The following is a 14,103-nucleotide window of genomic DNA, read 5'->3' as shown; positions in this document are numbered from 1 at the left end:
CGGCGACGCAAAGTGCGCCTGCGCGGGGCTTCTGGCGCGTGTAGTGAAGGTAAGAGAGGTGACTGGGGGCCGAGACCTGCGACACTGAGGACAGACACTTCACAGGGCCTCGCCGCGCGGGACATCCTAAGTGAGTTCCTGTTCTACCCTCGTAGGAATCCGGGGAGCCGGTCAGAAATTGGACCCGAGGGACCCTGTCCAAGCCAGGGGCGTCGGGCACAAGAGAAAAGCCAGGCTCTGAAGGCCTGAGGAGAGGAGGCAGGGGCGGCCCGAGGGTCCCAGGTCCCCCTACGGGGTTGACATCTTCTATGCATCTAATTTAGAGGTTTGCAATTCAGGTAAGGAGGCTGAGATGTGGCTCAGTTGGCAAAGTGCTTGCCTAACATGAGCCAAGGCCTGGGTTCGAGCCCCAGCACCACACAAACTCGGGAGTGTTGGCGCTTACGTGTAATCCCAGTAAGTGACAAGTGGAGGCAGGAAATCAAAAGTTCAAGGTCAACCTGGATTACATGAGACCCTGTCTGGAGGGAGAGTTAAGATTTAAAATGCTTATCCTGAGCCGGGCTGTGGCGCACGCCTTTAACTCCAGCACTCGGGAGGCAGAGGTAGATGGATCTATGTGAGTTCGAGGTCTCTGGTCTAAAGATCGAGTTCCAGTCAGAGCTACAATAGAAAGAGAGCCTGTCTCAAAAAACAAAGTTTATTCTGATTTTATGTGTATACAGAGATCTGTCTGCCTCTACCTCCTGAATGCTGGGATTAAAGACTACCACATTGATTTATGCGTGCATCGTACACATGTGTACAGGTCAGAGAACAGCTTTCACTACAGCTACCAAGTAGGTTCAGGGATCAAACTCGGGTCATCAAGCATGGCAGAAAGCACCTTCATCTGCTGAGACAGGCTGGGGCCCTCTTTGTTGTTGTTGTGTTTTCGAGATGGGATTTCTGTAGCCCGAACTAGCTCAGAACTCTGCCTCCCAAGTGCTGAGATTAACTGTGCGGGCTACCACACCTGGCCTTTCCTTTTATTATTTTGAGACAATCCCAAGAAGCCCAGGCTGGCTTTGAAGTTGGTATGTAGCTGAGGATGACCTTGTTCTGATTGTCTTCTACCCATCAAGTGCTGAGATTATGAATATGGCCCATCTCCCACTCCGCACCCCCAGCCTGAGCCAAGGCGTCCTAACTCAGCCACCCTCATAACTACACTTCTCTCTTCTTTCCAACTCTTACACGTGGGCTGATGTGACTTCCTTATTTTTCTTGATTTCAGGTTGTAGAAGCAGAAGAAGGCCAGTTATAGACCTCATGAGACTTTCCCGGCTCTTTTCTGGCCCCCACCCCATAGGACTGTCTGTCCTTCAACACTTGGATCTTCTTGGATCTACCCGATGGACAGGAGGCAAGGAGGGATTTGCACAGCTGAGGGCGGCATGGCCACCTTGGCAGGTGTCAGCAGCCTTCTGCAGCTCTTACTCCCACCAAGGGAGCCAGAGGAACATGAGCAGCCCCTGCTCGGACTCCAGCAAGCTCAGCACGGTGGCCCCTCAGGAGGAGGAGGAGGAGGAGGACGAAGAGAGCTTTGGGACCCTCTCTGACAAATACTCTTCTCGGAAAATATTCCACAAGTCAACAGCCCAGATGTATAACCTGCGGCTCAAGGAGCAGGGTGGGGAGGAGGAAGGATTGGAGCCCAGACTGTGGCGGGGCCGGAGGAACACCCCATACTGGTACTTCTTTCAGTGCAAACGTCTGATCAAGGAAGGAAAGGTCCGAGAACCTTGGGGTTTTCCTTTCTGCTGCGTTGGCGTTTTACGTGGGGCAGTGTAGCGTCCTCAGTTGTTGAAGTTGGAGTGTTCCGTGCTCAGTCCTTGCATCTCTGTTACTGTTTTTGTGCATGTGTGAATGTTTGTGCCATCATGCACAGGTAGAAGCCAGAGGACAACTTGGTAGAGCTGGTTCTTCCTTTGCACCTTTATGTGGGGCCCAGGGATCGAACTCTGGTCACTAGGCTTACACTGCAAGTACCTTTATCTGCTGAACCATGTTGCTAGCCCCCTGCCTATCTTTAACTCACTACATGGCAATCCCACTAGTCTTTTTTGTCCATCTCACATTTTCTTGGGTCATGATTTGTTCTTTTTTAACAACTTGACCTCTAACTGTTGCCAGCTCTGACTCATTTTAATAGTTCCACCATTCTTTCAAGAATGTCTTGCTGTGTATCCCTGGCTGACTGGTACCCACTATGTAGTTCAGGTTAGCTTTAAACTTATAATCTTCCTACCTCAACATTTTGAGTGCTGGGATTTCCTAGCATATGCCACTGTACTGAGCTTGTTTTGTATGCCACCACGCCTGGCAGTAGCTATTATTTGAATGGACAGATAAGAAAAGGAGTGAGGGCTGGGTATAGTGGCACACACCTTTAATCCCAGCACTGAGACAGACAGATCTCTGAATTTGAAACCAGCCTAGCATACATAGTTGTACCCTGTCTCAGAAAAAAAAAAAAAAAAAAAAGGAAATTGGGCTAGGAATTCAGCTTAGTGGTAAATTATTTGCCAAGCATGTAGAGGCATTTGGTGTAATCTTCAGAACAACAACAAAACCGAAAACAAATGATAAGGAGTGAAAGCATGTACTGAGGGACAGAATGGTGTAGGAAATTAGAGATGGGCAAAGGCTACTTTTTTTTTTTTTAAAGATTTATTTATTTATTTATTATGTATACAGCATGTATGACTGCAGGCCAGAGGAGGGCACCAGATCTGATTACGGATGGTTGTGAGCCACCATGTGGTTGCTGGGAATTGAACTCAGGACCTCTGGAAGAGCAGTCAGTGCTCTTAACCTCTGAGCCATCTTTCCAGTCCAGGCAAAGGCTACTTTGGGCAGAAGTTTGCAGTTGGAGAGAGCTGTTGGCCCGTACCATGTCAGAAGGGTGCCTCTGCCTCCCACCCGCTGCTGGGGGCCTTCTGTTTTTGTTGGGGTTTTTGTTTGGAGACAAACAAAACGAGTCCCAGGCTGTTCTGAAACATGCTGTGTAGCCTAGAATGACTTTGAGCTTCCTGCCAATTGTGTGCCCGACTCTCCCTGGCTTGTTAAAGGTCCTGAGACCATCCTGAGCCCTCTCTCCTCTTGGCTCTTTCCCTAGCTGGCGGAGGCCCTGGATCTGTTTGAGAGGCAGATGCTGAAGGAGGAGCGCTTGCAGCCTCTGGAGTGCAACTATACAGTGCTGATCGGAGGCTGTGGGCGCATCGGCTACCTGAAGAAGGCCTTCAAGCTCTATAATGACGTGAGTGTGGGTCAGGATAGGCCCAAGGCTCTGAAGTGCATGCTGGGTGCAGATCCTGAGCATAGTGTCACTGTGGGCAGATGACATAGGCCTGTCCACATGGAATCCGAATTGAGTTTTTCTTGGGGAATTAAGTGAGGTGACAGAGACATGCTTCATCAGGTGCCTGGGCTGCTAGGAACCCACGTGTCCCCTTATTTCTCTGCTGCCATGCCCAGTTAGTCTGTGTTCCTCTCTACAGACCCCAACACACAAACCCTGTTTCTGTTTCCTTCCTGAATCAAGAAACAGCCTTACCCTGGACAACTGCAGACTCAAACAAGAGACAACCCATCTTCTCCTGGGGCCAGAAGCTAAGGGAGTCCTCACTCCAGCCAACCCTTGCTAACCCTAGTCCTCTTATTTGGTACACTACGCCCGTCCTCACAGTCTGGCCAGAGCAAACAGAGAATCTGTACTTCTTTTTTTGGTTTTTGAGACGGCCTTACTATGTAGTCTTGGCTGACCTAGAACTCACTATGTAGACCAGGCTGGCCTTGAACTCATGCCTGCCTCTGCCTCCTGAGAGCTAAGATGCCAATATACCTGACAAAACTGCACTTCTGAAAGTACATTGTAGGTACATTAATCATTGTAATGATCTTTCTGAACGATCGCATCCTGGTTTCTAAGGAGAGTTCACTGGCTCATGAGCTCTCAGTTAGTGAGCACTGGTCCCCCTTTTCCAGAACAGACCCACTCTGTGCCCCCTGGATAGTCAGGGTGAGCTGGTCAGGCCTGAGGATAGGGCCATCAGAAGCTCCTGATACAAGTACACCAGCTCTAGAATATTCTTTCAGGTACCCCAGAAGGATGGTTTCCTGTTAGCATTTCCATGAGTAAGGACTCAGTTTTCATAGTCCCTCTGGTTGAGTTGGGAGTTTGAATACATGTATAAGGTGCCACTTGGGTCATCTTAGCTTCTGTCATAATTAGATGTGGTAACAGACCTCTCTCGGGTCCTTCAAAGTGGCGGTGATCTCTGTATCCAGCTTCTCCTAGAACCTCCCTCAGTCTTCTCCCATCTCAACAGATGAAGAAGAGAGACCTGGAGCCCTCAGATGCCACATACACAGCTCTGTTCAATGTCTGTGCGGAGTCCCCCTGGAAGGACTCTGCCCTAGAGAGTGCGCTGAAGCTTCGACAGCAGCTCCAGGCCAAAAACTTCCAGTTCAACCTGAAAACATACCATGCCCTGCTGAAGGTGACCGCCAAGTGTGCAGACCTCAGGATGTGCCTTGATGTCTTCAAGGTGGGGACTTCCCTTCTTCCAGCTCTTTGAAGTCAGGCCCAATCCTGTGGGACAAGTGAAAGAGATTGTCTGTCTCTCTTCACCTGGAATGTTCAGAAAAGCTGAGACCGCCCATGCTTTATGCTGGGGTTTGCACACATATCCAACATGACCTAGCTTTGTATGGCCTCAGTGTGACAGTAGCGGTGTGTCAAGAGGATGGTGTGGAAAGGGAGTCCTTGTGCTGAGTGTCAAGGACAAGAGTTTTTGAGAGGTAGGAGTGTCTTTTAGGAGGTCTTGCCCAGCTTGACACTGAAGAGGCTGGTGGGGACCGTACTCACCCTGTACAGTCCCTACATGGTTAAAGGGTTGTTCAGATGTCCTAGAAGGTGTGTCCTTGCGACAGATGAGGAAACTGAGGCTGAGAAACTCAGAGCCCATAGTTGGCTGGTGGTGGTGGTGGGTCTTGAAACCAGTCTTGTGATTCCAGGGCCTCAAGTCCCGTGGCTGCTGCAGTCAGCTTTGCAAATGCTCCTGACTCTAGGAGCAGAGCTGGGAAGACGGGCCTGGGGATAGCAGGGGGATTGGTTGGGTGCTTCACCTAGGAGCTGGTTCTAACTGGTCCCAGCACTATATCCTGGTACCTATTCCTTAGAGATAGCAGGGGGATTGGTTGGGTGCTTTACCTAGGAGCTGGTTCTAACTGGTCCCAGCGCTACATCCTGGTACCTATTCCTTAGAGATGCATGGACCTGGTACTGAACCAGGTCAGACACCACCCGATCTGGGCCTTGCCATTGCTTCTGAGTGAGACTGCCTTCTTCTCTTGCCCAGGAAATCATCCACAAGGGACATGCAGTCACAGAGGAGACCTTCTGTTTCCTGCTCATGGGCTGCATCCAGGACAAGAAGGCAGGCTTCCGGCAAGCTGTACAGGTCAGTCTTGCCTTTCTGCCCTGCCTGGTGCCAGGGTAAGCTTTGTTTGGTTTTTGTTTTTAAATTATATGTATGTGTGCAGGAGGCCAGAAAGAGGTCACCTGGAACTGGAGTGATATAGCCTGTTGTGAACCACTTGAAGTGGATGCAGGAAACCATACTCAGGTCCTCTCAAAGAGCAATGTGCTCTCTCAATCACTGAGCCTTCTCTCCAGCCCACTGTGCCAGTTGTTTTTATATCTGCCATCTTCTGGCCTTCGTGGTAATCACTATGGGACATGCTCTTCCTCCATCTTGTGGACAACATGGAAGGGAGGCTTGTGGAAATGCTGCCCCACTAGTGAAGGCACAGCCATCCCAAACCTCTTCTGCTCAGACCGTCTAATTTTGGAGTTCCTGACCATCACAGTACGTTGGGGGGGCGGGGAGGAGCGTGTTCAGCCCATCCCTCGGGCTCCTTCTCTTCTTGGCATCTCTACAGGTACAACCCAGGAATGTACACTTAGTTCCAAAGTGAGAGATATACTCTAATCCCATCTCAGATCCCCCAGAGGTGACGCCTCCAATCATGTGGAGAGTGGGTATTGGTGTTGCTGCCATGGAAAATTCCCAACTACTTTGCAGAATGACGACCCAAGACAACAAGGTTGTCCCTCTGCAAAGAATTTTGAGCAGTAGCATGATATAAAGAAAGCATAGAATGAACCTATCAATACTAATGCCTATTTGTGTTGCATACTTCCTGAACTGCTTCTTCAAGGCCACTGCCAGCCCCTTTTTGCAGGTGAGGGAACCGAGGCTCACAGACATTTATAACTTTCCTGAGATTCCCACAGCCACTAAGAGCTGGGATTTAGGGCCACAGAAATGGCTCAATAGGTAAGAGCACTTGCTGTATAAGCACGTAAGGACCTAAGTTTAAATCCCTAGAACTCATGCAAAAAGATGGATGTGGCCCTGAGCACTGTGACCCTAGCTCTGTGGGCAACAGTAACATGAGGATTGCTGGGTCTTGCTGGCTGTTGTGCCAGGTTGAGTGAGAGACCCTATCTCAGAGAATAAGACAGAGAGTGATAGAACAGGACACCTGATGCTTGCCTCTGGCCTCTGCTCCTCTGCTTACGTACAGAAAAATACATATATCCATATGCAACAGCAACAACCATGTACAGACACACACCAAAAAAGAAAAAAGAGCTGTGACTTGAAGCTAGTCTGGTCTACATTGAGAGTTCTAGTTTGAGACCTTGTCTTTTTTTTTTTTTTTTTTTTTTTGAGACCCTGTCTTTAAAAAAAAAAAAAAAAAAAGCCAAGTTTATCAGACTCTAGTGCATGAATCCCTGCCACCACATTTTATTCCAACAGTATGGTGTGTGTGTATCCCTTAATTGACCATTCTGCTAACCATTGTTTAGGAAAGGCTGCCAAGACACTTGCCTTCCTGAAGACCTTGCCCTGGTAGGCATTAGACCCTTGCAAGGTTTGCCAAGCTGGTGCCTGACCTGCCAATCCCCATCTGCACACCTCTTTCTGATAAGGTAGGGTGTCCAATGTTGCCCATACCCAGGTTGTGGAGGTTCCTGCCAGAACAAAAGGGGTTGGTCAGTTACTACAGCACCTAGGAGGCAGAGGCATCTCTGAATTCAAGGCTAGCCTGATCTACATGACTCCAAGGCTACATAGTGAGAACCTATCTTAAAAAAAAAAAAGGAAAAACCAAAGGGAGCTGGAGAGATGACTCAGCAGTTAAGAGCATTGGCTGCTCTTGCAGAAGACCTGGGTCCAGTGTCTAGCACCCACATTGTGACTCACAGCCATTCAAAGGTGTGTGCTACCATGCCTAGCCTCAGGTTAGATACTTTCTAGATGCTTCTTTATTTAATCACTTTTTAAACCTATGTATTTGCCAAGTGGTGGTGGTACACACCTTTAGTCCCAGCACTCAGGAGGCAGAAGCAGGCGGATCTCTGTGAGTTTGAGGCCATCCTGGGCTGCAGAGTGAGTTCCAGGAAAGGCGCAAAGCTACACAGAGAAACCCTGTCTCGAAAACCCCCCTCAAAAAAAAAAAAAAAAAGAGTGGAAACCTATGTATTTATTTTTATGTGCATTCAAGTTTGGCCTGCATGTATGTCCGTGTGAAGGTGTTGGATCCTCTGGAACTGGAGTAACAGACTGAGCTGCTGTGTGGATGTTGGGAATTGAACTTTGCAAGAGTTCTTTGGTCCTCTGGAAGAGTAGCTATGTACTCTTAGTTGCTGAGCCATCTCTCCAACTTCTGTTGTTTTTTTTTTTTTGGGGGGGTGGCATTTTTCAAGACAGGATTTCTCCGTGTAGTTTTGGTGCCTGTCCTGAATCTCACTCTATAGACCAGGCTGGCCTCAAATTCACAGAGATCCGCCTGGCTCTGCCTCCTGAGTGCTAGGATAAAAGGCGTGTGCCACCACCGCCAGGCTCTCTCCAACTTCTTAAACCTATTTTGATTACATATATTTGGGGGAAGGCATTTGCATTCCACAGTCCAATGGAGAGGTCAGAAGACAACTTGCCAGGTTGATTCTCTCCTTTTGTCGTGTAGATTCTAGACATTGAAGTCAGGGCATCAGGTTTGGTGGCCAGCACCTTGCAGTCCTCCCCAACCTCTCCTCCGACACAGACTTTACATTGCTCAGGTTAATCTTAATCCTTCCACCTGGGACTATAGGCTGGCTTCACAGGGACTGAACCCAGGGCCTCGACACCCTGAGTCACATCCCCAGCAGTTTCCTTCTTCTTCTTTTTTGGGGGGTGCTAGGGTTTTAATCCAGGACTTTACACATTCTAGGCAGTTGCTGTACCGTAGAGCTACTCCAGCTTTCTTGTGCCTTATGAGTTTGTTGGTTGTCTGACTGTGAACTCATAGCACCTACTTCCATTAAAGACCTGTAGATGCAGGAACTTATAGCTAACATTTGTTTCTCCTGCAGGTGTGGTGGCAGATGCTGAGTCTGGGGATCAAACCAACTAGGCATGGCTATAACCTCCTCTTGGGGGCAGCTCGAGACTGTGGTCTGGGGGACCCAGAGGTTGCCTCCAGGCTGCTCTTGAAGCCTCAGGAAGAGACCATCCTACTCCAGCCCCCAGCAAGCAGGCCTCAGGCAAGGAGGAAAGTCCAGGCCAAGGCAGAGGATGGTGTGTCAATTAGACATGTGGAGGCACTGGAGAGGCAGTTGTTTCTGGAACCGTCTCAGAAACTTGAGGGGCCTTCAGACTTCCCTGAGATTGGGGTAACAAGCAGGACACAGCCTGAGGTTGAAACCAAGGCAGAACCTGGCGACATAGCAGCCCACACCCCACTGGCCCTAAAGCCTTCCCACTTGGAGCTGGAATTCAATATCCTGAGTCTTGGAACTCTCCCCTCGACCGTAGTCTCCTTCGGGACAGTGGCCACTCCTGCTGATAGGCTGGCCTTGATGGGGGGCCTGGAGGGCTTCCTGGGCAAGATGGCAGAGCACGGGCTCCAGCCGGACATCAAAACCCTCACTCTGCTGGCTGAGATGGTGGAACCTGGGAGCCCCGCAGAGTCCTCGCTGCTGACCGTCCTGGACAGGCATGAGGTGAAGGCTGACGTGACCTTCTTCAACACGCTGATAAGGAAGAAGAGCAAGCTGGGAGACCTGGAGGGAGCAAAGGTAGAGCGCTGTCTACTGGGGACGCCCCTTCTTTCCCCTCTGACTTCAGATTGTAGAATATAGATTAGTAGTCAGCAGACACATTTGGAGGCCTGCTCTAGGCTTGGCCCTCTGTGAAGCTAGGAAATGAGCCGTCACAAACCAGCCAGCTGCACTGCCATGCAGAGGAAGGGTATGAAGGGCCCCTGTGGAGAAGGGACATGCTGACATGCTGAGGATATCGGGTTCCAAGAGGCTAAACAGGAGGGGTACATAAGATAAGCAGGTGCTTCAGGAATAGGACTGTAGAGTTGTTCAGCTGGTTTGAGAAGCATCATAAACTTGGGCTGGAGAGATAGATATCTCAGTTGTTAAGAACACTGGCTGTTCTAGAGGCCCTGGGTTTGGTTCCTAGCACTTTCGGCAGCTCACAACCATCTGTAACTCCAGTTTCAGGGTATCTCATACGCTCTTCTGGCCTCCATGGCACTAAGTATTCAAGTGGTACACAGAAGTAAATGTAGGCAGAACACTATACACATTCAAAACAAAACAGAAAGTCACTGTGAAGTGCTGAGGTAGCTCAGCTGGTAGAGTGCTTGCCTAGCACACATATGACTCTGGGACCCATTCCCAGCACTGCCTAAACTGCTGTACACCTATAGTCACAGGAGTTGGGGAGGAAGGATGGCGGGCCAAGAATTTAAGGTCATCCTTGGCCACTGTCTTAGTTTGGGTTACTATTATAAAGATGAAACACCATGACCCAAAGCAATGTGAGGGGGTTTTCCACATTCCTAGTCTTATCACTGAAGCAAGTCAGGACAGGAACTCTGATGGGAACCTGGAGGCAGGAGCTGATGCAGAAGCCATGGAGGGGTGCTACTTACTGGCTTTTCACCACGGCTTGCTCAGCCTCCTTTCTTATAGAATCCAAGACCACCAGCCCAGGGATGGCACAATCCACCATGGGCTGGGCCTTCCCCCATCAATTGCTAATTAAGAGAATGTCCTACAGCCCCATTTTATGTAGGTGTTTTCTCAACTGAGAATCCTTCCTTTCAGATATCTCTAGTTTATGTCAAGTTGACATAAAACAATCTAGCAAAAAATAAAGTTCATTTTTCTTTAATCCAATTGACAGACATCTTTGTTTAATGTACAAGTCTAGGACAAAACACAAGTCTGAAAACCAAATTAAGAGTTCATTGCTGGCCTGAAGTCCTTGAGGGCTTTTCTTTTTTCTTTTTTTTTTTTTTCTTTTTCTTTTTTTTTTTCTTCTTTTTTTCTTTTTGGTTTTTCCAGATAGGGTTTCTCTGTATGACACAGCCCTGGCTGCCCTGGAACTAGCTGTATAGACCAGGCTGGCCTCAAACTCACAGAGATCTGCCTGCCTCAGCCTCTCGAGTGCTGGCATTAAAGGCGTGCACCGTCACTGCCTGGCCAGACCTTTTCTTTTTTTTTTTTTTTTTTTAAAAAAAGAGAGAGAGAGAGAGAGAGAGAGAGAGAGAGATCTGAGAAGGGCTGGATATGGTGGTACACTTGGGAGGTACAGATAGGCAGATCTCCCAAGTTTTAGTCCAGTTTACGTAGTGAACTCCAGACTAGCCAAGGCTGTCTATTGAGACCCCGGCTCAGCATCTCCTCAAAAAGAAAGACTCACCATGAGGCACCCCAGTACAAATCCAGAGTATTCCCGTCTCCTCATCTATTTTCCCGACGCTGCACTTACTCTGTGTTATCAGCTTCAGGTCTATCTGCTTGTCTCCAGGGCGGCCAGGAGGCACAGTCTGGTTATGTGCAGCTTTCCCCATATCACAGAGATGATAGCTAGACTCCAGGCTGGGTTTTCTCACTTACACAGTTTTGGTTGTTTTTTTTTTTTTTTTTTTTTTTTTTGGTTTTTCGAGACAGGGTTTCTCTGTGTAGCTTTGCGCCTTTCCTGGAACTCACTTGGTAGCCCAGGCTGGCCTCGAACTCACAGAGATCCGCCTGGCTCTGCCTCCCGAGTGCTGGGATTAAAGGCGTGCGCCACCACCGCCCGGCTATTTACACAGTTTTTATGTGATGTACTTTGACAGAAGCAGTTCCCTGGGCATCTGCGAGGGTCAAAGGTGATAGGTGATGGTCACAGTGCAGAGCACGCCTTCCTCTAGACAACCTAAGAAGACAGTGCTTCTCTGAGGCCCTACCTAGCTGAAAGACGCCCTCTTTCTTACACCTCCCTCAGCCAGCACTTCCTACTGGTCAGCGCTGCTTCCTGCTCGCATCAGGAGCTTCTGGCTCCTTGGCCTAGTACAGGGATGGGCAGCCAAGGAGCTTGACACAAGATAGGAAGGTCAGAGACATGAAGGGCAAAGGGCATGGAATCTTGAGTGCTGAGTGGAGACCATACAGTCAGCTGAGGGAGTCAAGAGGCTTCTGAGCAGTTATGTCCTTCAGTCTCTAGCATCCACAAAAGGGATTCATCAGCACATCTGGCCAGGACTTATGGGTCTCTGGTAACAGCTGCATGTCTGTTCTACAGGCGCTGTTGCCAATCCTGGCAAAGAAGGGAATTGTCCCCAATCTTCGAACTTTTTGCAGCCTGGCCATTGGGTGCCGTAGACCTAAGGATGGTATGCAGCTGCTTGCAGACATGAAGGTGAGAGACCCCAGCAGGATGCCTACAGTTCTGGGGGAACTCTGGGAGTTCTCAGCAAGAAAGTTGGGAAAATGGGACCCAGCGGTATCAAATGAGTGTGGAGCAGGGCAAGTGGGACAGCATCCCTTCTAGTGTCCGTGACCCCTCTGGGAACAAGCAGGTTTGCCAGCCATCTTGAAGGTGCTGTTGGTTCCAATGGAAGATGTGAATGGGGCTGAACCCCAACATCCTGGAGGGATGGGAGCTATATCCAGAGGAGAGATGAGCTAGGTCTGCGGGCACAGCATAGTTTTCGGCCCTGGCTTGCTCTCATGCTCATTCTCTCTGGCCCTCTCATGAGAGCTTGCTGAGTTGATTCCAACCAACCCCAGGAGTGGCCACTTCCAAGGACCCAGTTGTGTCCACACATTCTACCACTGCACTAATGCTAGCTGTTATAGACTGACCCCCACCTTGTGGTGATGACACTGTCAACCAATAAACTGCAGCCAAGAGTGAGGAGGTATTTCACACATTTTCTGCCTGTCTGTTGACCCCCAAGTAGCAGTCTTTCTCCCCAATTCTTCAGGGCTGTTGTGATAGGGCATACAAGCTTTTGTACAGTGTCAGACAGCCAGTTGCTGTGTGGTCCCACCCTTCTTGTTCCTGGTTCCTAGTCTGTGGAGCAGACCAGTCTATGGACCTGCTTTGTCTTACCAGCCACCATCATCCTGCTGACCATGTGATGTTCATGTTCTAGAAATCCCAGATGACCCCTAACACCCACATCTACAGCACTCTCATCAATGTGGCCCTCAAGAAGCTGGACTATGCCTATCTCATTGATATCCTGAAGGACATGAGGCGGAACAGTGTCCCAGTGAACGAAGTAGTCATCCGCCAGCTGGAGTTTGCTGCCGAGTACCCTCCCACCTTTGACCGGGTATGTGCGCCAATTCTACAGTGCCCACCATTGCCTTAGCTGCTGCCATCTCTGGTTTTGGCCTTGGGGCTTGACATTCATTTCCTTGCCGAAAGTTGTTCAGCAGCTTTAAGAGAAAACCCAAGGCCCTGAGCCACATTGAATCCCCCGGAGCTGACAGGTGGTGTGAGCTGCCTAGTGTGGATATCCAGCTGGGAACTGAAGTCAGGTCCCCTGGAAGAACAGTATGTGCTCTTAACCACTAAGCTATCTCTCCAGCCCACTTTTTATTTTGAGGCAGTCTCAGGTAACTCAGGCTAGCCATGAACTACTGATTCTTCAGTCTCCATCTTGCAAGTGTGTGCAGCATCATGTCCAGCTTAAGTACCCCTCTCAGATATGCCTCCCTTCCCCACATAGTCTTGTGATGCCATGGTTTACTATGTTCACACAAGGTTCTTGTCTTCACTGAACCACCTAGGCTTAGAGAGGTGGAGACTGTGCTTTGCCCACCTGGTTCCCCAGTGCTTGTGTTGTTTGGTGCTCAGTACTTACTGTTCAGTGGATGGGCAGATGCACCCACCGGTGGTGATACAATTTGATAAAGGCTACTGCACATATCCCCCTTCAAGGACATCAGGCTCTGTACTTTGGTATGGGGCTCTGTTGAGTCAGGCCCTGTGCTCTTTCCAGAGCACTGAATGGCAACTGTGGCCTCCCTAGAAGGACACAAACCAGGTGGGGAGGGAGACAGTGAATGGGCGAGAGCACACTTGAGGCAGTGCTCAGGGATGGCTCCCATGTGTAGCACTTGAGTGAAGGCTGAGTAAGAATGGGTGGGTTGAGGGGCCTATCTGTCATCTGTGGTCTTACTGCTTAGTGCCTAGAGAGGGGCCCTGGGTGCAACTGAAGGCCTGAGACCACCTAACGCCTTCTGCCACTCGCAGACTTTCTTCAGCAGGATCTCACTGAACTGGAGCTCATCAGTTCGGCTAGACTTGCTGTCTTGTCTCCTGTGTCACCTCCCTAGCACAGGGATTACAGCATGAGGCATGGGTGCAAGAATGCATTTTTCAGCATGCTTGCAGAGCAAGCACTTGACAATGAGCCATTTCCTCAGCGCACTTAGTCCTTTGATTATTCAGAGACAGGGTTTCTCTGCGTAGGCTTGGATGTCTTGAAACATGCTTTGTAGACAAAACTGATCGGCCTGCCTCTGCCTCCCAAGTGCTGGGATTAAAGGCATGTAACTCTACATAGGCCCAGCTTGAACTTAAAAATCTTAAATTCAAACTTTTAGTATTGTGGATTTTTGTTTGTTTGTTTGTCCTTCTTGTTCCTTTTTTGGCTTGGCTTATTTTTCCTATGTAGCCCCTCACCAGCTGTTTTAAACTCTCCATACCT

The 14,103-nt window shown here is 49.3% G+C and overlaps 1 protein-coding gene across 1 annotated transcript in view; it reads left to right on the top strand.

Annotated features, from left to right (window-relative positions):
- Positions 1 to 141: 141 nt before the first annotated feature.
- Positions 142 to 14,103, top strand: part of Ptcd1 (pentatricopeptide repeat domain 1) — a 15,349-nt gene continuing 1,387 nt past the window's right edge. The window contains exons 1-8 of the mRNA XM_028890323.1: positions 142 to 338; positions 1,277 to 1,773; positions 3,161 to 3,301; positions 4,374 to 4,592; positions 5,406 to 5,507; positions 8,471 to 9,175; positions 11,682 to 11,798; positions 12,538 to 12,720. Of these exons, the coding sequence (XP_028746156.1) occupies positions 1,312 to 1,773; positions 3,161 to 3,301; positions 4,374 to 4,592; positions 5,406 to 5,507; positions 8,471 to 9,175; positions 11,682 to 11,798; positions 12,538 to 12,720 (1,929 nt within the window). The 5' untranslated portion in view covers positions 142 to 338; positions 1,277 to 1,311. The remainder of the gene's footprint in view (positions 339 to 1,276; positions 1,774 to 3,160; positions 3,302 to 4,373; positions 4,593 to 5,405; positions 5,508 to 8,470; positions 9,176 to 11,681; positions 11,799 to 12,537; positions 12,721 to 14,103) is intronic.

The sequence above is a fragment of the Peromyscus leucopus genome, chromosome 23, assembly GCF_004664715.2.
Source record: "Peromyscus leucopus breed LL Stock chromosome 23, UCI_PerLeu_2.1, whole genome shotgun sequence".
Lineage (NCBI taxonomy): Eukaryota > Metazoa > Chordata > Mammalia > Rodentia > Cricetidae > Peromyscus > Peromyscus leucopus.
The sequence above is the reverse complement of the archived record's forward strand: the minus strand, read 5'-3'. Positions and strand labels throughout refer to the sequence as shown.